Genomic DNA, 22,195 nt, shown 5'->3' with positions numbered 1-22,195 from the left:
GCACCTGATTGAGCCTCCTTCCGCAGCTACGCATTTCAGGGGTTGATACTTGAAACGTTTGTTGGGACAGTTAAAACTTGAAAGTTTACAGATGCCGTCCGCTCTCTACATTCTAGAATGAAAACAATAAGAGCCTAATCAACAACTGTCATTTTTGAGCGAAATGTGAGAATGTGTAGTGGCTGCGCAGCACAGTGCACTGTATCCTGATTTCCTACGACGTGAGCTGGTTCAGGGAAACGAACGCTCGATCGCGGCCACAACTCACAAATTGCTTGTCACTCGACCCTCCACATGAAGAAGATCATCAGTGCAGGTTCGGGAGACGGCCGTGCGTGCACAGGGCGGCGCCATGGCAATAATATATGAGTTTAGCATATCCCTTGATGACAAGACTTTCTTTGCTCACATCTTACATTCAAGTTCGTCTGTTATATCGATCATGGCACCCCAAAATTCATTTCGGTTACATCTTCTGACCTCTGATCAACAATCCTGTTGTATACCACATCAGTAAATTCACCGATTACTTATTTCGCCTTATTTCACTTAATGGCCCTTATTTCTTGCGAACGAAAATTTGGAACTACCTTAAAGGCTGCTTTTTCTAATTATTAGAAAGTGGGACCAGCGTGCAAACAAGTTCATGTGCGAAGTTCAAAAAAGTTGAATTAAAGTGTAATAAGCAAGGACCGTACAGAACAAGTCTAAAATGCGATTTCAAATGCGTGATGATCTGCGTATTTATTAACATACATCAGCAAAACCCAAATGGGGTATGTGGCACTGCATATTGCCGTACAGTGACTCAGGGTTCGCAGGAAGGTCCCCCCATGTGCAGCCGAGCCGTAGTGTGTGCTTCGGATGTGTCATGCTGTGCAGTCGGGTACAGCTGGCACAGCGCTGCACAATCCTGCACAACACTGTAGCGCTGTATGACGCTGTATAGCACAAACCTGCTATGCAGTGTCATACAGTGGTGTATGGTGTTCCATAGCACTCTTATTACACTACCAGTACTGCTAGTATAGTTTTTGTTCTTGCATGCTAGCAGCGCATTAATACGAAGCCAATGATAATTCAATTCAAAATAAAATGATAGGACTAGTAAGTAGTAGTATGTAAAACTACGCGAGATCAACATCCCACTCTGAGCTGTCGTCACCTTCGTGATCACCAAGGCCGGCGCCATGTACATTCCTAACTCGATGGTCAATATACTGCTACTGCCATGAAAAATCATGCCGAAACTTACATGCCTTCCAATGCCCAAGCTTTGAGCATTTGACGAAGTTTCGGCCCGTGATACGCGTCTTTGTTCGTGCGGTTGAACAGCGTAGAAATGCGATCGTATGCATTCTCCGAATCCTCGATAGGCGTCTGCTTGGTGCGATTCACCTGGCCATATTTACTGTAGATGCAGATGACATTGCGAATCTAGGATAAACTCAGAATCAGTGAATGCACTTCAAGTTTAAGCATACTACAGGCGCACTCACAATAGTCCCAACGAGGAAGAGCGCTGCGGGCGGGATGGTCTTCTGAAACTCGGCGAAATGCTTTAGCGATTTGGATCCATTGTCATAAAATGACTTATGGCAAACGATGCGAACTGCGTCGTTTGCAAAGTTAGATGCACGACCCTACTAGATGTTTAGAATCGAATATCAAGGACGACGAACAACGTACCTCAGAATCAGGCTCGCCACGCAAATATATTGCTTTCTTCAGCAAAGCGGTTGCCTTGAGTTTGACGCTATCAGTTGTATTCCCGTTGATGCCGAGGGCGAGTTCATATACCATCGGAACGACAGTAAGTACAATCTGTTTGATCTTGCTGCGGAATGTCGCGGCATCGTTAAAGACCTAGATCCGTGTGACTTAGTTAATGGAAATATATCTTGGTAAAAATCGGAGCACTCACCACGGTAGCCATCCCCGTTTTGAACTCAGGGTAGTAGCCTTTGTATGTGTGTCAGTGGGCGGTAACACTGTAATTAGAGAAAAGAAAATACCTTTCTCGAGTTTGCGTTTCTGTTCTTGCCACTGTACGATCGCTTCCGCGATCACTTCACCACAGACTCCGGTACCACCGATGGATTCCTCTTTGTCGGGGAATGGGACTGAAGTAGCAATATAGAGCCTGAAATTAGCCTTCGCGCGGTCAAGGAGTTTTTGCCAGAGTGATGGGTAGAACCCAACATTAGTTGCATCACGATTGGTAGCAGCACCCTTCGCGTTCTTGGTGCGGTGGCGCCTCCCACTATCGATATCGACCTCATTGAGATCCTCCAAGTTGTCCTGCTGGTCAGAGTCACGGTCATCGCTTGACTGGGAGTTTCTTGTGCGAGCACGCTTGGTCTTCGGGTGGTGGTTCCGTGCACTGCTCAAATACGTAGGGGACGGAGAACGTGGTCGACGATTTTTCGTGTGGTGAGCCTGGAGGATATCATAATCGATATTTGGCTGAAAAACAGTGTCAATACATGGCGATAGTATGGGTGAGTACTTACGACTACGGGAGCGTTCAAAAGACTCGGAACTTGTTTGTTAGTACTCTGTAGACCGGATCGCTTTGGCGCCGTCCTGCTAGTGGTGTGGTTATTCCGATCATGACGGTCCATGCCAGCCACTCCCGCGCCATCCTCATCCTCATCCTGTGAACACACGCTATGATCAGGTGCTTGCGTAGGGTGTCTTGCTTGCGTGCTGCCACGATAGGTTTGATCACCGTGATGTGGGGGGTGCATGACGGTGTCACTCCCGTAAAAATCCTCCTCGTGCTCCATAATCTCATCCAAATCATCGTCTTGCGCAAAATCTCCACCCTCAAGCTCGTTATCAACGCCATCATCTTCTGCAAAATCTCTGCCCTCCTCAATGTCATCTTCATTCTCTTCAACGTCATCTTCATCCTCTTCAATGTCCGCCTCTTCATGACCTTCTTCAGTTTCAACGATGGACATATTTTGACTGACGAAGGAACCGAAAGCAGGAGGAGTGCGAGCAACGGTATGGTGGGGTGTCATGGTCGCTGATGGCTCCCGCTGAACAGCAGTGTTGAGAATAGGAATAGATGAGCCCGAGCGTTGGTTGACGACAGAATGAGAAACACTACGAGAAACAATACGAGCACCAGCAGGATGCTGGACAGCTGGAATTCTACTTTCATCAGCCTGATGGTCATAAGGAGCGCCATAAGAGGCGCCGTGAGAGACACTTCGAGAAGCACCGCGAGAAGCACCACGCCGAGAAGCACCACGACGAGAAGCACCACGAGAAATACCACGAGAGACGCTGCGAGAAGCACCTTGAGAGGTACCATGATCATGGACATAGGGCCGGGCAGGAGATATCGTTAAATCAGGCTGAGGATCTGTTTGGTGGGACTGGAGTGGTTTGGAACCAACATATGTTGAGGGAACTGGATGACCCTGCAAACCAAACCTTCCCGTATCCGCGACGTGTAGAGCAGGTGTGGGACCTGCAGCACTAGGGTTTGACTCGGATGCCTCCTGCTAAATACCAAACATTAGTACCGCCGTGATGATGCAGTTTCAGGAATGAACATCAACCAAGCAGGTACTTACTATTGCACTTAAGTTTCTCCGAGTCTCAAGCTGCCGAGGAGCTTTTCCTCCCTTCTTCTTCTTTGCCACCGGAGCCATCGCATTTTCAGGTTCATCAAACGGGACAACGACGTTCTGAACCTTTGATTTTCCAGGTGCTCTGGCCGGAGTCTGAAGAGCATTTCCTATCTTCTCTAGCTGAGAATTCCTTCCTCCAGCACCAGCACCAGGTCGGTTGGAACGACGACGGGGAGGTTGGACCGACGTCACTGGTTCATTGTCGATGTCTGATTCAACGACTTGAAGCGACGGGACTCCGACTTGTTGCCCCCTCTGTCGGCCCATGGTAAGCACACGACTAGTAGGCGAGTGATGGAGAAGATGAACCTTCAAAATCAGGTTAAATAATAGTTACAGCATCCATGGGTAGGTACCAGCATGGTGCTTAATTACTAAGTGGTAGTACTACCGAATCCGAATCGTACCGACACGTTCACGAGTTACGTACTAGTACTACAGTAGCAAAGTCCAGCACTAGTACCTCCGTCCCGACTCCCTGCTCAATCTCAATGACAACTAATTGCCCTAACTGTTTGAAAGAGTTTCAGAGCACTTGGGCTGTTTCACGACACCTGAGCCAGCCCCTTACATCCTGTCTACGATGGGTTGATCAGCTTGAGGATGCAGCGCAAATCTTGCAAGACTCACAGTTCGCGGACCAGCACGCAACTCTCGGCCCATCTGAGTCGTCATCCAACCCTCGTCATTCCAGAACACCAAACCCTTTTCAAGTTCAAGTTGATAGTGAGGAAATGGTGCATGTTCAGGATTTGAATGACTCGGGCTATTTCTACGGTGACGAGGGAGGCGTGGTGGGCTTGGAGAGTGACCTGCCAGGGTCGGTTGAAGAGCCTTTGGGCAGCCAAGCTTCGGAGAAGCCTTACGTCGAGCGCTTCAGGAACGCTGCGAAAGTGTATCGGCGCGGCCAGACCTTTTGGGACAGGTTTAATATGGATCCCTATTCAGCATATCGCAAGGACAACCTTTACTATCCATTCGCGTCCCGTCAGGACTGGGAGCTCGGCAGCTTTCTCCTGTGCTCGTCATTAAGTATGGCCGCCATAGATGAGTTCCTGGAGCTCGAATTAGTACGGCTTGAGTCAGCTGGCATGTTACCGTCACAAGTGCTGATTTCTTCGCAGATTAAAGCATTGTCTCTCTCCTTTTGTACAGCCAAGGAGTTGCGTGGTCGTGCTGAGCTGCTACCTCCTGTTCCGAAGTGGCAGTACCGCATAGTCTCAACCACTCACCCAACAAAACAGCCGCTATATTTGTACTGGCGCGATCCATTGGATTGTATCGAATCGCTTTTTAGCCACCCGTTGTTTGCTAAAGAAATAGATGTCACGCCGCAACGTGTATATCACACAGTGGAACGCACATCACGAATTTACAATGAATGGCTGACAGGTGACGCAGCATGGTCGATGCAGGTAATACATACCTGACTATCAATGGTCTCCAACTTGCTAACTCTCACATCTCATCGTAGTCACAACTTCCAGATGGTGCGACATTGTTAGGCATCATACTGTCCTCTGATAAGACCAACATCACCAACATGACTGGTGGACGTGTCGCTCACCCGCTCCTGATCAGCCTTGCCAATATCAAGATGGCAACTCGAAACAAGGCATCCTCACATGCTTTCCTCCTAACAGCGCTGCTTCCAATTGCTGAATTTCTGCATCCAGTGAAACGGATGCAGAGTGTTCTTGAAGCCCGCTTAGTCCACCAGTGTCTAGATATCGTGCTAGAGCCGCTCAAGCAAGCTGCACGCATCGGCCGGATGATGTCGGACCCACTTGGGAACCTCAGATACTGTTTCACTCCCTTAGCTTCGTACATTGTCGATACACCCGAGGCATGCATGCTCGCATGTGTCCGAGGAAAGACCTCACCGATCACTATGGCTATGTATGAAAACTTCGGAGACGCCTTCCAGCACTCCCCTCGAACAGCTAAAATGACTCTCGACCAGCTTTCGAGCATTAGTTGTGACCCCCTCGACGTCGAAGGTTACTTTAATGCATGCGCTCCATTCCGCCTGAGTGGCGTAGCCCAGCCATTCTGGCGTGATTGGTCACTTGCGGATCCGCATGTATTTTTCACTCCCGAACCCCTGCATCACTGGCACCGTGAGTTCTATGATCACGATGTTAAGTGGTGTCTTGCAGCTGTTGGCGAACAGGAACTAGACTTTCGCTTCTCCGTTTCGCAACCACTCACGACGTTCCGACACTTCAAGGATGGCATTTCCAAGCTTAAACAAGTCACTGGAAGAGCCCAACGTGATATGCAACGCTATATTGTTGCTCTCATTGCCGACGCAGCCCCCCGTAGTGTTGTGATAGCTGTTCGTGCGCTGATGGACTTTCGCTACATATCGCAAGCGACAACGATCGACGAAGCGCATTGTCAAAAGATTCTCGGTGCCCTCGAGGAATTTCACGAACACAAGCAAGAAATCATTGCTTGCGGTGCACGTCGAGGTGCAAAGAGCAAACAGGTCCTCGACAACTGGCATATACCCAAATTGGAGTTGATGCAGAGTGTCGAGCCCAGCATACGTCAAGTCGGCTCTCTCTTGCAGTGGTCTGCTGACACCACAGAGCACGCTCACATCACCCTAATCAAGGATCCCGCAGATTCCTCCAACAACATCAACTATGATGCTCAAATATGCCGGTTTCTTGATCGCCGAGAGAAATGTCGAAACTTCCAGATTGCAACATCAATAATCGCTCGTTCACAATCACAGTCACAAGCTTCTACTTCTCGAATGACGGACGCCAGTTCGGAACATCATGACGAGTCGCACGACGAAGATCCACACGCCGACAAATCAAACTTGCAGACAGGTTTGGATGATCTCTGGGGGCCGAAGCGTGTAGTGACCGATTTCTTCAAGAAGGCAGAGCAACTCTCTTCAGATATTGAAGTAGCCAGACCTCTCCGCACATTCGTGGTCGGTGCAGCAGCAATCCACCTGAATTTCGATCCTTCGATACGACGCATACCAGTCGATGTCGTCGCTGAAAAATTCTCTCTACCTGACTTGCGGGGAGCACTCGCTGACTATATTCAACGAGAGGGCATGGCTCAGAACGTCCACTCGCTGAGGGGACAACGCCGAGCATTGCCTGATGCACCTCTTCCTTTTAATGACCTTATGGTCTGGTTTAAAGTACGCGTGCAGCAGGCATCGTACCACAGCCCATCAATCACTCCTCCTGCTCTCACAGTCAACGCGCATCCTCCGAGCGCAACTTGGAAGTATGGGCGTTATGACGCTGCTATTTTCACTGTTGATGACACCGGACGTGAACAATGGCCTACTAGTGGGCTTAAAGGTATGTTTCTCAGATGTCCATTTGTATACTTGTGTCCGAGTTTGACATCCGAGCAACTTGCAGGCCATGATGTTGTTGAGGTGCACCTTATCATGCAACCGCTTCCTCCACGAGGAAAACCTGGTAGTGCCCCTTGGGCCACGCGTTTTCTTACTTATGTTCAGCGCCTAGATGTTATGCCTCAGCGTCATGGAAGCTTGCTGGAATGCACAACACAGATGCATGTTTTAAAACGTGCAATGCGATCAGCAGGGACTCCCTTCGGTGATATCCTCCCACTAGATCAACTTCGTTCTTTTGCTCAAATTATCCCCCGCTTTGGTCGTGTTGCTGATTCTCGTTTAACAGCACAAAATAGTGCTCACTTTGCTCAGACATTCTTCCTAAATAAGTACATCAACAAAGACTTCTACTATGCTATCTCAAACTAGTGTAGTCTTTTGCATTATGATTCAATGGTATGAAGATGATAGTTGATATTAATTATTGAAGCACTCTGCGCTCGATGTATGATACTATGCGTCACTGTAAGACACTGCACAATCCTAGACTGTACGAGGACCTGCTGTGTAGCGCTGTATAGCGCTACCTTACGACACGTGGCTCTCAGCTGACTAATAAACTCCAGTCATCAATGGAGATGATTGACAGGCCAACCCCCACTGGTTGTCAGCATCATACTACCTCTCTCAATGCCTGTCACCAGCAATCTCACTGGCATGGCTCTTCCAGCTCTTTATTCTAAGCTCTCACAGAGTTCAAAATCTTGGCTCTCAAGATCACCCTCAATGAATTTGATCCTCCCTCCTCAATGTGTACAACTCGAGAAAATCTCCTGTTCCTTGTATAATCATGTTCCAACGGAAACAGAACTTCAAGACAAGCAAATCCTTGAAGACCTCAAGACAGCAATAAAGACAACACTCGGGGTTCAATTTACAGACTTGGATAATCCCGATTCTTTAAGCTTAGGTTAGTATTTCTCAGATCGCTTACTACACATTCAAATCTTCTTCCTGACCATTCATCAACACAAACTTGAAGACCATTGCGCCATTGTCCTTGAAGCACTCCAACATCCTCAACCTCATACAATTGTAGGCCGATCTACACGTTAAGTATCGTAGATTCATATTTACCGTTATCTGAGGTCATCGCCGATATCACGCCTGCAGAGTACGCGGTGGTGGTAGCATTTACGTCGGAAGAGCGAGATTTTGAAGTCAGAGCAAAGTAAACACTAGAGTAGTAGCTGAGTCGTACGCGTACACTGACCACGTCTTATTTCTTACTACAGATTCGTCTACTTCGCGGATACTCAAGATATATACATCATGCCCCCCCTTCCCGTCCATGAACAACCAGCTGCGCACCTTGCGAAGGCCGTGAACAAGTTCACGGAAGCCATCCCTTACGACAAGCTCCTGATCGACACCACTGTACACCTCAATCACCGCATCCAAAACAAGGATTCGACGAATATACCAGATCTACACCTTACCGTCACAGCACAACCCCCGGAGGATATAGAGTCAGATGAGATGGTGGTAGCGAAGCCGGTGTCCAAATGGGTTGGAGAATGCGGGCTTTCCTCAGATACCAACTGCATGGTGCGGAAGCTAAGCAACACATGCGACGCCCATCAAGACATTGATTACGCTTTCATCATATCCTTCAAAGAGCGAATTAAATGGCAACAACCGAACGAAGGGGATACCACTATTCAACAACTTCGCTCAGCTCCCGCGTTAGATTACGAAGACTTCATCCCATCCCGCATCAAGAAGAGCTTGAGGTTTGGACCGGTGGAGATCAAGTCTCACACCTGGATTGATATCAGCGAGGTCCACTATAGCATATACAAACGTGGCACGGACGGTCACTTTGATTTCAACAACAAGGATGCTTCTACCTTCGCAGAGGGGGTACGTACTATGTGTTCACCTTATTAGTATCTACTAATTTTTGGCCTCAACTCGCCCCCCACAGACCCTTTACCCCGTGTTGCAGATGGGTGATGTTGAACGCATGTTGGATAACGCCGCAGATAGCTTGAAGGATTACATTGTATCATTGATGGAGGGTATGGGTCTTGAGGAGAGTGCAGTTCAGAGTGCGCGTGATTCCCATCCCGTATTCGAGCCCGTTTGGGGGGCAGCCCTCAACTCTATCTCCTCCGCGATCAACCTTACAGCATATTGCCGCTACTTGGACTGGCGCCACCACAAATACGACAAACGCAAGACAATGCACGTTGTCGTTCAACAACCCACAAGCTCCGAGCCTACCAGTACCGGACCAACCGATCCTTCGACCATTACGACAACTTCTTCCTCATCTGATCCCACAACTCGCCCCTTGTCCGCCACGACGCCGGCCTCTTCATCTACTGGGTTATTGCTCGACGTGCAGCCTGAGCGCTCAGCAAAGAAGTTGAAGGTTCAGCCGGAAGGTGAAGGGTCTACTAGGGGGAAAACAGCAGAAGGAGGCAAAGGCGCAGGTGAATGGGAGTGGGAGTGGGAGTGGGAGTGGCAAGGGGAAGGGGAAGGGGAAGGGTCGTCAGTAGTGGGCTCTTGCCGTGCTGATCGTCAATGGTAAGTGTCCGTTGTTCGACTCAACTTCCTCTTAACACTGACGATTTACAATCGGTAGTACTTCAAATCTTCGCTTGTTCCGAGTCTATCGCACCAGCACTCCGAGTCTTTGAATTTGCTGGTCTACTACTACTAGTTTGTTGCATTTCTTTTGTACTTTCAGAGCCTACTACTACTATGGATGTTTCTCACTGTACTGTGCGCTAGTTAGCCTATGTAGGTACTATGAGATTCGCGTACAATTTGTCACATCACGTTTAACTACTCACTCTCGGCGTGACCCGGGAAAATTGAACTACTAACAGCATAACTTCAATGGCCTCCGGTGCCCAACCTGCAACAGACACGTCTCTTACAGGGATTTCACCTGATCAAAAACGCTCGCATGAGCCCCAGACCCATCTAATAACACAAGCAATTCACGCTGGAACGTGTGTGCCAGTACCACCAAAACCAATAGGACCTTTTTCTGCAGTCTCCAGCTCAAGCACAGAAGGACCAGTCGTAAACAACACATCATCCATTCATCGCACTCCATCCAAGTCGTCCATCTCTGAGGCCCAACATATGTCTACTGTACTAGTACCTACTGCTATGCAAGGTGTTTTGCATTCTAACTTGAAGCACATTGGAACGCCTAGGGCCATTGGCGCTCTACGAAACCGATCCCCTGCATTATTGCGCCACTTGACCACGCCGAATGTTGCGCGTTCTACTCTCGGGTTGAACGTGAACAAAGTTCCATCACCTGTATTCTCGGTAAAAACAGAGTCAGACTCAAACTGCGAAGACAGCGACAATGTAAGTTCAACAGCATCCATACACGCTATCTAGTACTAAATGTCAATATTGCCCAGGAATCTACTCACACCATCGACACCCAGGCCCGGTCTAGCGAGGAACACAAGGCCCAGCTCGTTTTGAACGCGACCCGTGCACAGCAAGATGTTTGCTTTGCGGAGAAGACACTCACAGATTGCGTTGTCCAGCAGAATAGAGCACTTGGGCTCCTCTACCAGTTCGAGGCTACAGAAGCTGGGAGGAAGTTGGAGGACGCTCATATCGACATCGGTTATGTACGTCATTCGGTCCGCAAAATCGGCATCACATTGCTCGAAGACTCTACTAGTAGTAAGCCTAGAAAACGTCGTCGCAAATCTACTAGTCAGGTTGATGGTGATACACTCAGCCCGGAAGTAGACTTGGCTCTGCCACTGCCCGGGCCACTGGCAGGTAATTGTATTCTGTTAAATTTGTTCGACCGCTCCTATTGACGTATTTTCTATGAAATAGATACAGGATCTGCGAGCGCGACCCAGAGCTGAGTCAAACACTCGAGATTCTTCTGAGGTAGCGCCCGATTCCTTGACCTGTTATTCAAACTATAGATACTCTTCTGGCACGACATATACTGGCAGTACTACTAGTAGTACTATACTGTTTGACTTGATATCCCGGATCTACTGTATTAGCAGTCGCAGTACATTCTTTCAATGAATCAATGTTTGTTTCAAGTTGTTCTTTTAAGTCGTTCAAACTCAAGTCAACTCGAAGAGCTGGTAATACTAGTACTACTCGGGTCGTTCGCTGTAGCGCGCTATGTGGTGCTATGTCGCGCTGCAGAAGTCTACTTTATGTACAGTTATGTCATTGTGCACTGCACGTGGTCGCTACACATCACTACAGGTGCCTGCAACTGCTGTAAGGTGCTGTAAGATGCTGTAAGCTGCCACGGTAGCTGTGCTAAATTTAGTGTTTTGCTGATGGAGACCATAGTCATCTTCCGCTTTCTCGATAGCTTGACTAGGCGGGGAGGAACATATTGCTTTTCAGCCATGTCGGTGTCTGCCTGCTCGTGGCTTTCGTCATCGTCCATGCTCGCTGTATCTTCGATGTTGTTGTCGGCTTTGCCCTCATCCTGATCGCCATCGTTGGTCAAGGTGTCGTCCTCGTCTAGGCCTGGGTCCTTGTCCTCGTCTAGGCCTGGGTCCTCGTCCTCATCTAGGCCTGGGTCTTCGTCCTCGTCTAGGCCTGGGTCCTCGTCCTCGTCTAGGTCTTCGTCCTCGTCCTCGTCTAGGCCTGGGTCCTCGTCCTCATCTAGGTCTTCGTCCTCGTCTAGGCCCGGGTCCTCATCCTCGTCCTCGTCCTCGTTCATGTCGTCACCCTCGAGCTCGTCCAGATCTTCATCTTCCTCCTCAGACTTCTCCTCATCCCCATCCTCCTCGCTGTCGGTATTCTGTGACTGCGCAGGTAGATTCAGAGAATTCATGAAAAGGTCGGATGAAAATCTCACTGCAATTGTGCTACTTAGCCGATGTCTTTGGTTGTTAGTATGGTTGCGGAGAAACTGTTGGATCCAGGCGCGAACTGGCCACGCGTTTGCAAACTTGCGCAAAAACTCGTGTTTTTTCTGCACCTACACAGCAAGTCAGTCTAAGTTCTGTCAGGTCTTGTATACTTACCTTTGTTACTACAAGAGCAACATCGCTGTCATCTTGTCCATGGCGTGTCATTTGAAGGTTCAAATACTGTCTACAGAGTTGTCTCGTAGAAGCCTCGAGTTAGAATATCAGCCAGGATTATTTAGACACGTTTTTGTGCGCATATAGTCTGCATATAGTTACCATCAGTGCATTATACTGCCGCTTGTCGTTTCCCAGGCCCATCGCCTGCTGCAATTGGTATCCGGTACGTTTACCAGCAGCTCCAGCTGGCTTCAGGATCAACCTTTTGGGCTTGGGGAGTGAGTTCGTTCCACGATGAATTGTCTTATTCTTTCTTACCATCACACGTCACAAGTTAGCACACAATACACAGAATTGACTCACGCTGAATTGAGTTCATTTCTTGCTGTAGTAGAGTCATCTGTTCAGCCAGAAGCTGGATGCGTGTCTTCTTGGACTTTGTCTGTTCGAAACATCAAAGCTGTTGTCGGCCGGGTACAGACGCGGGGTGAAACATTTATTATTGACCGGTGGTTAGCACCTGGTGGCAACAAAGCGATTGGAGATGGTTCAGATGCATCAGATAGTGATTAGGGCTATGTACAGGATTCGTAACATTGAGCTAGTGTACAGTGATCTACGCACCCTGATTTCCGGAGGCACTGGAGCTGCTCAGACAACGGCAGCATTTCCACTGCCACGTCGAGAGTTTGTGGGACAGATTTCAGTGCTGTTAGCGTTGGGTCCTGTTTGAGAGGAATACTCTTCCTCATGATTTTCTGCCTCAGCCCTTGGACGCCCAAGTTTCCCCCACTATGATCTACTTTCCGTGACTCTTGGGGGAGCTTCCAGGGGCCTCCTCTTTCTACAGTGTTGGACGTGCATACGAAAAGCACCTGACTGAGGTCTATAGGTACATTGATATAATGATCCTGCACCATCCTTCGTTAGTCAAATCCACCACAAAAAAAAAACAAAAAGAAACGAACATTGAATGAATGGTTTTGTTCAGGATCGAGAACCTCAAGAAGGGCGGCAGCAGGACCGCCGTGGAAATTACTATGTCCCACTTTATCCACTTCGTCCCTGTTCGTTGAACATCAAAAACCATTCCTCACCATGTGCAGAGAAGCTTACAATAAGATCATGGGATCGTTTCTGCCAGCTTTGTGGAGAGCTTGGACGTTAGAGCCTGGTCCGGATGCCACGTATGTGTGATCCTTGAAAACATCAAGAGGGTAGTAGTGGTGTTTGATGGCCGTGGCACGGACGTGAGCCATTACAGCTGTACTACACTGAGTAGAGGTCCTTGATACGGTGACTGGACTCACGTATGAGCGAAGATTTGCAAGACCGCCAATGTCATCTTCGTCACCGTCTGCACCTTCTCCTCCAAAAAGAACTGCAAGAAGCTGATCAGGAACACCACAACCCGTCTGTTTATCGTGGGCAGACGCCGGACGAGCTGTATGCACGTCTCAGGTTCGCGAGAATGTGTGATGCAGTCGTTGTACATCTCTTCAGGCAAACGGGAGAATAATGGGGATCTTCTTGTGTGGGTAGTTACGCTCTTGCAGGCGCATGGTTGCGTCCAGCGATTCCCGAATGTGGATAGGTTGAAGGCGGCGTCCGATGCCGTCTCAATCTCTGCCATCGTGAAAGAACGCAGGTACGTCTCGAAGTTTTTTGAGGGTGGGAACGCAGTGAGGAGTACGCAGAGCATCTGCCAGCCTTTGAACTGTAACACTTGTAAGATTGCTGGACAACAAAGGTAGACGGATGACACACTTATTGGGATTCCCGTTGAGCTGTTTCATCAACTGACAATATATCTCATCCCTTAGCTCGCCATGAGCCAAACCCTCTCCCAGCAACCACTGGCACCGTTCTTCCTCTAGTAGGCCGACAGTGCTCGTGACGCTGCAACAAAACGAGCGGTTCGGGGTGTCACTAATTCAGCAGCAGATTTTCATGGTGCGCCCCTGGGAGGGATATAAGTGGCAATGTTAAGGTTAGGGTTAGCAATATGCACCTTCGAGGTGTTAGCAAAGACAATCGAGGAGGATGAGAGCAGTGTCTTTGCGGGAAGTTGGCAAGTTCTTTCATCAGGCGATCAATCTCGGACGCCTGGTCAGCAGAGGCAGAGGCGGCGACGAACGCCGCTCGGGCATCTGCGCCTTTCCACAGGTGACAGTGCGCTGAATTCCTCCGCAGCTTGTTTGCTGTGTTGGTACATACGAGCAACTTCGTCACGGACGTACATCACAGGAATGTTGAACGGAGATCTCCAGACGTATACTCGCCCTCTCCGAGCTTGAGATTGACGCGTACGAAGCTGCCGCGGATTGTCGAAACGTGAAGGTGATGGTGCGTCTAGTTGTGGGGCCAACGACGGTATGTGGGCGCTTTAGAACACAGGAGTGTCAGACGAGGATGCGAGGGGTGGAAGAAAACTGGAACAGGAGAAGGGGAGGTGAAAGTCCGAACGGTACCATCAAGGGAAGCGGAGAAGAGAATGGAGCCGCGTTTCGCAAATGTGATGCCCATTATGGGTGCGGTCCTGTACACCCCACCTTGTGCGAGGAATTGAATGAGCGAAGGTTGGAGAAACAAGCTGTGAAGTTCTTGGCGTTGAGAAGGTTAGCGGCAAGGCGAGAGACATAGACGGTAGAAGCGTCAGTGGCAGAGGGAGTGGCAGCGCCTGCTTTCTTGTAGAGTAGCAGAGTCTACTTCAGAAACGAATGTAGTAGCCGAGAGGAGCTGAATGATGTTTGGCACCTCTTCGACAGGATTAGCGGTTTGGAGGGGTGCAGACACAACGATCTGGTTCAGGACAATAAGGGAACCAGTCTTCACTTGCCATTTACCGGCAATTTTGATTTCATGAAGAATTGCGGGAAGAAGATCGGTTGCCCAGGGGTTCATGGATGCAACAAACTCCCGAACTGCCTCGACGGCTGCGTTACGAGGGGCAGGCGTCTGGTGTGCGGATACCTGAGGGAAAATTAGCAATCTTCCAGCGCAAGTAGTAGAATGCCTACTGCAGATCCGTAAGCCGACGCAGTCTTAGGTGGACTCGAGTTCGTCGAGGAGAAGCGCCCTGAGGGCTGCGTGAGTATGGGCTGGACGAGGAGAGTCGTTCCTGTGCATAGGCTGGAGGCATATGTAGAGTGGAGAGCTTGGGAGACTACGAGTAGTGGGTGACAGGGTGGGTGAAGGGGAAACTGAGGAGCTACTGGTGCGGGTGCGACTGGTTGTGGGGGTGGTTGGTATGCGGGCGCGGTGACGATCGGTTGTGGGACTGGTGGAGCACAGAAGACAAGAGTGCAAGAGCATGAAAGTACCTTAAGTAGAGACGAGAGGTAGCAGTAGTAGAAGACAAAATGAGTGTTCAAAAGTAAGGTGCCATGACTGAATTGCTGGGCGGCACAGGGTTCAGAGCAACTCTGGACACCCTGGCCAAGGTTTGCTTAATGCAACGGTTATTGACCAGGGTTCAGAGCAACTCTGGACGCCCTGGCCATCCCCATGCACAAACCGAATTCATGAAGACACCTTACATTGAGAGGATCAAATTCAAACAGACGCAAAAAGTCCAACGCGGGTGCACGTGACGTTTATCATAAGCGTGGTAAATTAATTGATTCTACTACCCACTGTACTAGTGTAGTACTGACTGAATTAATATTACACGCTTATTGTGATTGTCTTTATCTGAGCGGGCCATTGTACAAGAGCTCGTGGATCGTTGTTGGAAAAATTCAGCATATTTTCTACTGAAACGCTGGTGCTGAATCGAGTCCTCCAATGAAATTCAGAATTCAGCACTCCAATGAAATTAACTGCCAGCAATTTCAGTAGAAGTTACTCTGAAATATTTGGGTTCAGCGCATTATGCAGTGATTTTCATTAGAACCACTATCCACAGTGGGTCGGAGGTGATTTTATTAAATTCCTTGTATTTGTTGTAGGTAGAACCAATTGTGGCTTAGAAGCATCGGCTGGAGCACTTCAACTGCGGTTCGATGTGGTATGAGGAAAAGAGTGAACCTTTACTATACATATTTACTATGAGTGCGTCTGGTTGACTGTTGATGTCAGGATCTTCGCCTCCTACAACAACAGCCCTGGCACCCAGTCGGATCCGGTTGGTGGGGACCACTTATGCAGAGCTTCGGGCGACGGGAATCCTGGGTTCGAATGCCAGTTTACCAGTGAGGTATCGTTGCCAGGGCATGATGTCGTGAATCATATGTATCATTAAATGGAGGTGTACGGAGTCCACGACCTGTGACTACTATTTATGGGACGTGTCACGGCGTGTAACAGAGCACGGCTGTTAGGCTTTCCATACTATCTATACACTTTACCCAATTACAATTACTCTATCGAGGCAACACAGCGACCATTTAGCAACATAGCTTCTCGCGTCTATCTATCGTTTGTTTCAGAGCTCATGTTGCTGTTTATGTTCTCCGAACTCTGACCATCTGTTTCTCGTTTGAAGCCCTACCCCCGCCCACAAGACAATACAACACCTTCTAGTCTTCGCCAGCGTCAGGACGAGCTGTCATGGCATACACGAGGCGACATAGTTGAGCATAGGTGCGGGTACGATACACAGTGCGTCAGTGAATTTTGGCATGTCAGGTGAGTATATCCTGCTTGCAGTATATTCGTTTGTTCCTCTCCCCGAGTCAGAACTTCAAAAGTGCTCGTGAGTACAGCCGGTCTTCCTCAATTACCTTCATGTATTACCCCACAGCCTCATGTTCTGCCTGGGCCCATCCCTTGTGTCACCCCCAAACCCTGATTACGTGTCTCTCATGTCCACGATAGCTTGGAGGACCTTATTGATATGCTTCGCAACGGCTATCTGGGAACATTTCCTCAATTAGAAGAGAAGCATAACGAATGCAGATGTCGATGTTCATTGTCACGAGTTTGATCAGTGCCTTTCTTTTTCTGCTCACTCCATTCAGCCAAAAGTCATGTCTCGTCTTCCCTGTCTGGCGCCAACAAATTATCCAGCAAGTCACATCACACTGACAATGCCCTGCTCCTAGTGCTGCCGAAGTCCGGTTCGGTCAGGTTCATCACCCTATATCTGCGAACCCCGAACTCGACCAGTGGTCAGGTTCAGGCAAGATGGCCGAACCCTGGACCGGACGCCTTCGAACGCGTTCACAAGGGTTCAGTTCAGGTTCAGAACGCGTTCGAACCCTCGAACCATTGATTTAATTAGCAAAAAAAATCAAAACGAAAATGACATGTACAATATGAATAGCTACTAGAACTCTTCATTGACGTCGACGCGGTTATCATAAGGAGTGGCGAATTCAGCCTGGGCTGTTGCGGAGATATGACCTTGGTGGTATGCGCTCTTGAGCAATTGAAGAGCCTCGAATGTTGTCGGCTTCAAACAGCTGCGACGCACGGTCCCAGTAACGCCGCCGCTCGAAAATGCTCTCTCAGACGCAACAGCTGATCCCTGAATGGCGAGGTAGTCCTTTGCGATGCGGGAAATAGTCGGGTATTGTTTTTGCTATCGACACGGCTGAGCTTCTCTTTCACGCGCTCGACTGCCAGCTTTGCACGTTCGAGTATTTCGTCCCGAGTTTGGGTACGGTGGGGAATGTCTCGGTCTGAAAGTGATGGCCGGAGATATTGAAGTAGGCGGCGGAAGGGTCCTTTATCTACAAGTTGAAAGGCCTATAATGTTGTATAAGTGTTTTAAAATATATCAAAAATGAGAGTTGCTCACCTCATCTTCGGCAACAATGAGTTCGACAATGTAATCCATGAGTCCAGCCTTTGTGAATGCAGGAATCTTGGGAGTAAGTGAGGCGTCCAAGGTAGGCTGCGGCACGTCCGCTTTGCAGTTACGAGGGATTGCACGATCGTGCATCGTGAGACCCCGTTGTTCACAGCGGTCCTTGTAGATAGGGTAATGGCACTTGGGATTCCGTGCAATGTGCGTGCGTCGAGTCGAAATACCCCCCTTAAAAAAGCACTGGTGAAGCGGAACATTGTTAGCCTTGCATACCTCACACCACCACCCATTTTCGCGCTCCTGGGTGTGGGGGTTAACACGATCTTTCTCGAAAGTAAAGATCGTGGTCAAATCGGCGCTGTGTTCGACCTTCTTGAGGGATTTACGGTCTTCACGATCCTGGTCACCAAGCTTCTTCGTCTTTTGGTAAGCTTCCTCGTTCTCGTTTTCATCGTCTTCCTCATCATCTGTAAAATCCTCAAGTGGAGGGGCTTCTTCTTCGGCGTCGTATTCGTCACTGTCGTTGTCGTCACGCTCTTCGTTTCTGGTGCGCATGAGTGCTTTCTTGGGTGCGGGGGCAGGAGGTCCTACAGCTGACTGTTTGGCCGGGATACTGCTGGCAGTCTCCCGGATCTTCTCTGTAGGCTTGACAGCGCGGCCTGAACGACGGATGAATGAATTGAGTGTGCCTTTGGATGGAGGAGGGGGAGGGATAATGGTAGTGTCATCATCCGGGTCGTGTATCCACTCCATCTCTTCAGCGCTTTTCAACGAACCGTCAGGACGACGGGCTGGTGCAGACGACTCGAACATAGTTGCAGCAGGGAGTGTGAATGTCGAACCTATACCACAAGTGAATATATATATCTCAAACTAAATAAAAAAATGTTGCGCACCTTCAAGTTCCAAAATGACAATCCATTGCGCAAACTTGGTGGAAAACCCAGGAATCACCACAGTAGTAGGTATATTCTGAATGAAAAAACATTAGAAGTTAGCAACTTATCAAACATGAGAGACGGTGAACATAGTACCGGTGCTTCGAGTCGTTGCATAGCTGAAAAAAGCACCCTTGTTGCTTGCGCAATGTGGGGAACGCTACTGTCAAAAGAAGAGAAGGAACAGAAGTTGGTGAGCGCACTACTTAAACTGACAGGAAGCCTCACGAAAAACACGCAGCTGGAATTGTGCGCGTGGTGCAGGTTCGGACCGGTCCGGACGCGTCCGAACCGGTCCGCATTTTTCAGTGACGACATCGAACCCCGAACCTGTTAGGGGGTTCGGTCCAGGAGAGAGACCAAACCTGTGACCGAACCACTGGTCCAGTCTGGATGGGTTCGGGTTCGAACCACGGTTCGGGACCGGACTGCGGCAGCACTACCTGCTCCATCTACCCTACGGTACCGTTCAGACCGACTTGCTGACCCGAGTCAATGCTCAGCGCTCAGCTCTTGAAGCACATCATATACAAGTAAGTGTCATGTAATTGGAGCTATTTACCCTTGACACATCACGATAATTGGCCTTGCAATCTCACGTTGTTTATATGCGTCGCTTTGAGGCGGCAGTCGCCTGGTTATTCTACGTGACATCGACGCTCTCAATGAAAGCGAGGGATGGAATATCGGTCTTGCGGCATACTCGAATTTAGGAGTATGATAGGCCATTGACGCTCCGAGAACGTGCGGACCGCGATACTTTGGACAGGATCGACATTGAGCTGATAGAATTGTACAGGAAACATCTGCCCTTCGGGCACATAAATATCCCGGCTGTGGGGTGCAGCTCGTGCAGCGAATTGGCAGCTCCAGCAACATTCAAAATTTATTTTGTTCACTGCTGGGACGTCACTGGTCAGTGTGATCGACGGGCCTCGTACCAGAAAGTATCAATACAATATGAGCGACGACGACAAATCTTGGCACCGGTTAACGGACAACTCGTTCCTGCTGCGAGTCAACTGCAATGCGCTCTTAACCCTGAAAGCGGAGGGATTTTTCGTGTTACCAGAAATGCCGTATGAGAACTAAAGTCAAAGTCGCATGTTGATCAAACCAATAGGTCACACCCGTTAGTTGTCACAATCGCGTTGTACTACTTAGTACGTAGCAGTGCTTAGTGCGTATCTTACAGTAATCCCCACCAGAGTCGAACTCGACCTCGCACGCTTTCACGGATGTCCAGGGCCCTCAACCCTTCCAAACTGGCGTCAAATTTAAGAAGAGAATCACCTTGCACAAATGAAGCTGAAGCGCTGTAAGAAATCATGTGTCAATCTCGAGGTCATCGGAGACAAGGCGAACATGATATGGGGTTCATATACGATGCAACGTTTGAGAAACGAGCCGGTTGAGTAAGGAGACTGGGCCCCATAGTCTTCCTAAATTGAGATGGCGCTGCGCTACATTTCCTGCATGCTTTCGTTCGATCGGACTTTACCAAGAGTGCGAGCAGTGGGCGAAGAAAGCGCGATCGTGAACGAGTGACTCGCAGTGAACTGTGAACAACTCTGGACAACATGCATGTCAGTCGATTGGGTTTCAGGACTCGCAGCTCTTTCAAAATGAGATGATATCATGTGGTCAGCTATGCAAATACAATACCGTTCGTGTACATAAGACGATACAGAGATGTGTATGAGACAGTCCGTATAGCAAACAAAAAAAAATCAGGTGACCGAGTGTCTCAGCAAATGCACTCATGGCTAAGGCAAACTGGAACGACGGCGATAGCCAAAGAAAAATCCGCAGCAGCTTACTCCTTCATAGACGTTTTCTTCTGGCCCGGTAGCCAAGACTTGTGTTTGTGTGGGCTGTACTTGTGCCCCAACTGCAGGTTGACCTGGTCGTGTTGGACTGTTGACCTCATTGTCGCTCGTACGTAACATGGCAGCAGCCGCTTCCGCGTCAGATTCAGGGACAATGCCATATCTCTGCAGTGATTTCAATCATTTGAAAGAAGAGGAATAACAGATTACTCACATCTTCGTCGCGGCAAGCAAACACATCAACGGGACGTCTGGAAGATCCTACAGGAAATGAGTTGGAATTCCAGTGCCAAGGCCGGCGAGGTATTGGGTGGGGTGCATTTATAGGCCGAACGCTGAAATCCAGGAAACTGGATATGGTATTTTTTCCTCGAGTCTGCATTGGCCATCCCCAAAGGTTTCGATTACGATGGGTATCGAGGCCGGCAGGGGGAGTGGCATGATGAAACGGTGGGCTCTGCGCGTCGGCGGGAGGATCATCTTGTTTTTCGTCTTTATCCTTTCTGGCGCCGAGGGAATCAATTGTTGCGAGTTCCAGGGATGAGTGTGAGCGAGCATGACGAACGAATAATTTGCGTTTGAAGCGTTCTTTTGGCACAGACTGGTCTGCCGGTGGGTGAAGGCGAGAGAAGACATTCAAGAAGCGGCGAGTGGAAAACAGGTTGGGGGGTTGGGACCCAAGCGTTGCCGATGGAAGAGATTGGTGGGAAGTCTACAAGTACTCATTGTGAGTACTATACAGTTGCATGAGAAACACAAGTTTTACCTGAAAGAAGTTGTTGTATGGATCATCGTCCCCCTCCTCGATGATACCATCACCGCCAGTAGCATCAGCCTGCAACAGCACTGTGAGCACAGAAGACAAGCGATCAAACGTGAAAGTACTGACGTCGAGGCATGATGATGATGATGATGATGGGGAGTTGGGCCGAGTTTCCTGCTGTATGCTTTGTCTGTCACTTTGTTGAGGGAGCATGGGTGCTGCAAGCTGAGGAGCTATGTCTTTGGCAGACAAGAGTGTGAGTTTCTCGTCGTCTCCGCCATATGCTAGATGGTGCCCGTCTTGGGAGAACGACACATGGTTAAGCCATTCGCGATAGGCCTGGCTGAATGGCTGGCCGAGCGGCTTAATGGACTCTGTGTCCCATAGTTGGGCAATACCATCGCCCACGCACGCCAATACATTGTGTTTGGGTGAAAGTGCGACGGAATTCAAAACATGATCGTGCTCGAAGGAATGGATTAGTGTCCCTGATTTGCTGTCAAAAACACGTGCAAATCTGTCGGATGCAGAGTAAAGTTTTGTGCTGTCCGACGACCACACCAACGATGTCACCCAGTTCCCCAGGTTTTTGATAGGGCCGACAACGAGCTTGCCGGTTTCCGTGTCCCAGATGCAAATTGTTTTGTTGTCCCCGCCCGATGCAATTCTGTCTCCAGAGGGTGAATATACAAGAGCATACACATGGATCTGCTCCGTCTTGATCGGGCCCACCACGACTCTTCCATCTTTTGCGTTTCGAATCAGAATTGTTGCATCTTCGGATCCGCTTGCAAGATGGTTCCTGCGGGGAGACCACGATAGTGACACCACCCGGCTGCTGTGACCCGTCCAAATGCCTGCGATCATCTCCC

The 22,195-nt window shown here is 49.2% G+C and overlaps 6 protein-coding genes across 6 annotated transcripts; 3 read left to right on the top strand and 3 right to left on the bottom strand.

Annotated features, from left to right (window-relative positions):
- Positions 1-1,127: 1,127 nt before the first annotated feature.
- Positions 1,128-3,914, bottom strand: DEU56DRAFT_753758 (uncharacterized protein; the record flags this gene model as incomplete). The annotated part of the gene is made up of 8 exons (XM_041349738.1): positions 1,128-1,200; positions 1,256-1,437; positions 1,500-1,643; positions 1,690-1,866; positions 1,925-1,962; positions 2,016-2,466; positions 2,514-3,518; positions 3,591-3,914. The coding sequence occupies 8 exons, from the start codon at positions 3,912-3,914 to the stop codon at positions 1,128-1,130; spliced, it is 2,394 nt and encodes a 797-aa protein (XP_041211351.1).
- Positions 3,915-4,138: 224 nt separating this feature from the next.
- Positions 4,139-7,413, top strand: DEU56DRAFT_870077 (uncharacterized protein; the record flags this gene model as incomplete). The annotated part of the gene is made up of 4 exons (XM_041355600.1): positions 4,139-4,717; positions 4,772-5,062; positions 5,122-6,982; positions 7,046-7,413. The coding sequence occupies 4 exons, from the start codon at positions 4,139-4,141 to the stop codon at positions 7,411-7,413; spliced, it is 3,099 nt and encodes a 1,032-aa protein (XP_041211350.1).
- A 716-nt stretch (positions 7,414-8,129) lies between these two features.
- DEU56DRAFT_700319 (uncharacterized protein) lies at positions 8,130-9,226 on the top strand (the record flags this gene model as incomplete). The annotated part of the gene is made up of 3 exons (XM_041347302.1): positions 8,130-8,215; positions 8,280-8,907; positions 8,972-9,226. Coding segments are annotated over 3 exons (969 nt in total), but the record flags the coding sequence as incomplete, so codon positions are not given.
- A 665-nt stretch (positions 9,227-9,891) lies between these two features.
- Positions 9,892-10,901, top strand: DEU56DRAFT_909948 (uncharacterized protein; the record flags this gene model as incomplete). Its single annotated transcript, XM_041357136.1, has 3 exons — positions 9,892-10,377; positions 10,434-10,809; positions 10,870-10,901. 3 exons carry the CDS (start codon positions 9,892-9,894, stop codon positions 10,899-10,901), a joined length of 894 nt encoding a protein of 297 aa, XP_041211348.1.
- A 1,007-nt stretch (positions 10,902-11,908) lies between these two features.
- On the bottom strand, positions 11,909-12,335 carry DEU56DRAFT_699309 (uncharacterized protein; the record flags this gene model as incomplete). Its single annotated transcript, XM_041347293.1, has 3 exons — positions 11,909-11,992; positions 12,039-12,131; positions 12,201-12,335. Coding segments are annotated over 3 exons (312 nt in total), but the record flags the coding sequence as incomplete, so codon positions are not given.
- A 2,409-nt stretch (positions 12,336-14,744) lies between these two features.
- DEU56DRAFT_704714 (uncharacterized protein) lies at positions 14,745-14,981 on the bottom strand (the record flags this gene model as incomplete). The annotated part of the gene is made up of 1 exon (XM_041347374.1): positions 14,745-14,981. A coding segment is annotated over one exon (237 nt), but the record flags the coding sequence as incomplete, so codon positions are not given.
- Positions 14,982-22,195: the final 7,214 nt, after the last annotated feature.

Source organism: Suillus clintonianus (genome assembly GCF_016758775.1).
Source record: "Suillus clintonianus strain FC179 chromosome Unknown DEU56scaffold_16, whole genome shotgun sequence".
In the NCBI taxonomy this organism is placed as follows: domain Eukaryota; kingdom Fungi; phylum Basidiomycota; class Agaricomycetes; order Boletales; family Suillaceae; genus Suillus; species Suillus clintonianus.
This window is presented reverse-complemented; position numbering and strand designations above follow the sequence as displayed.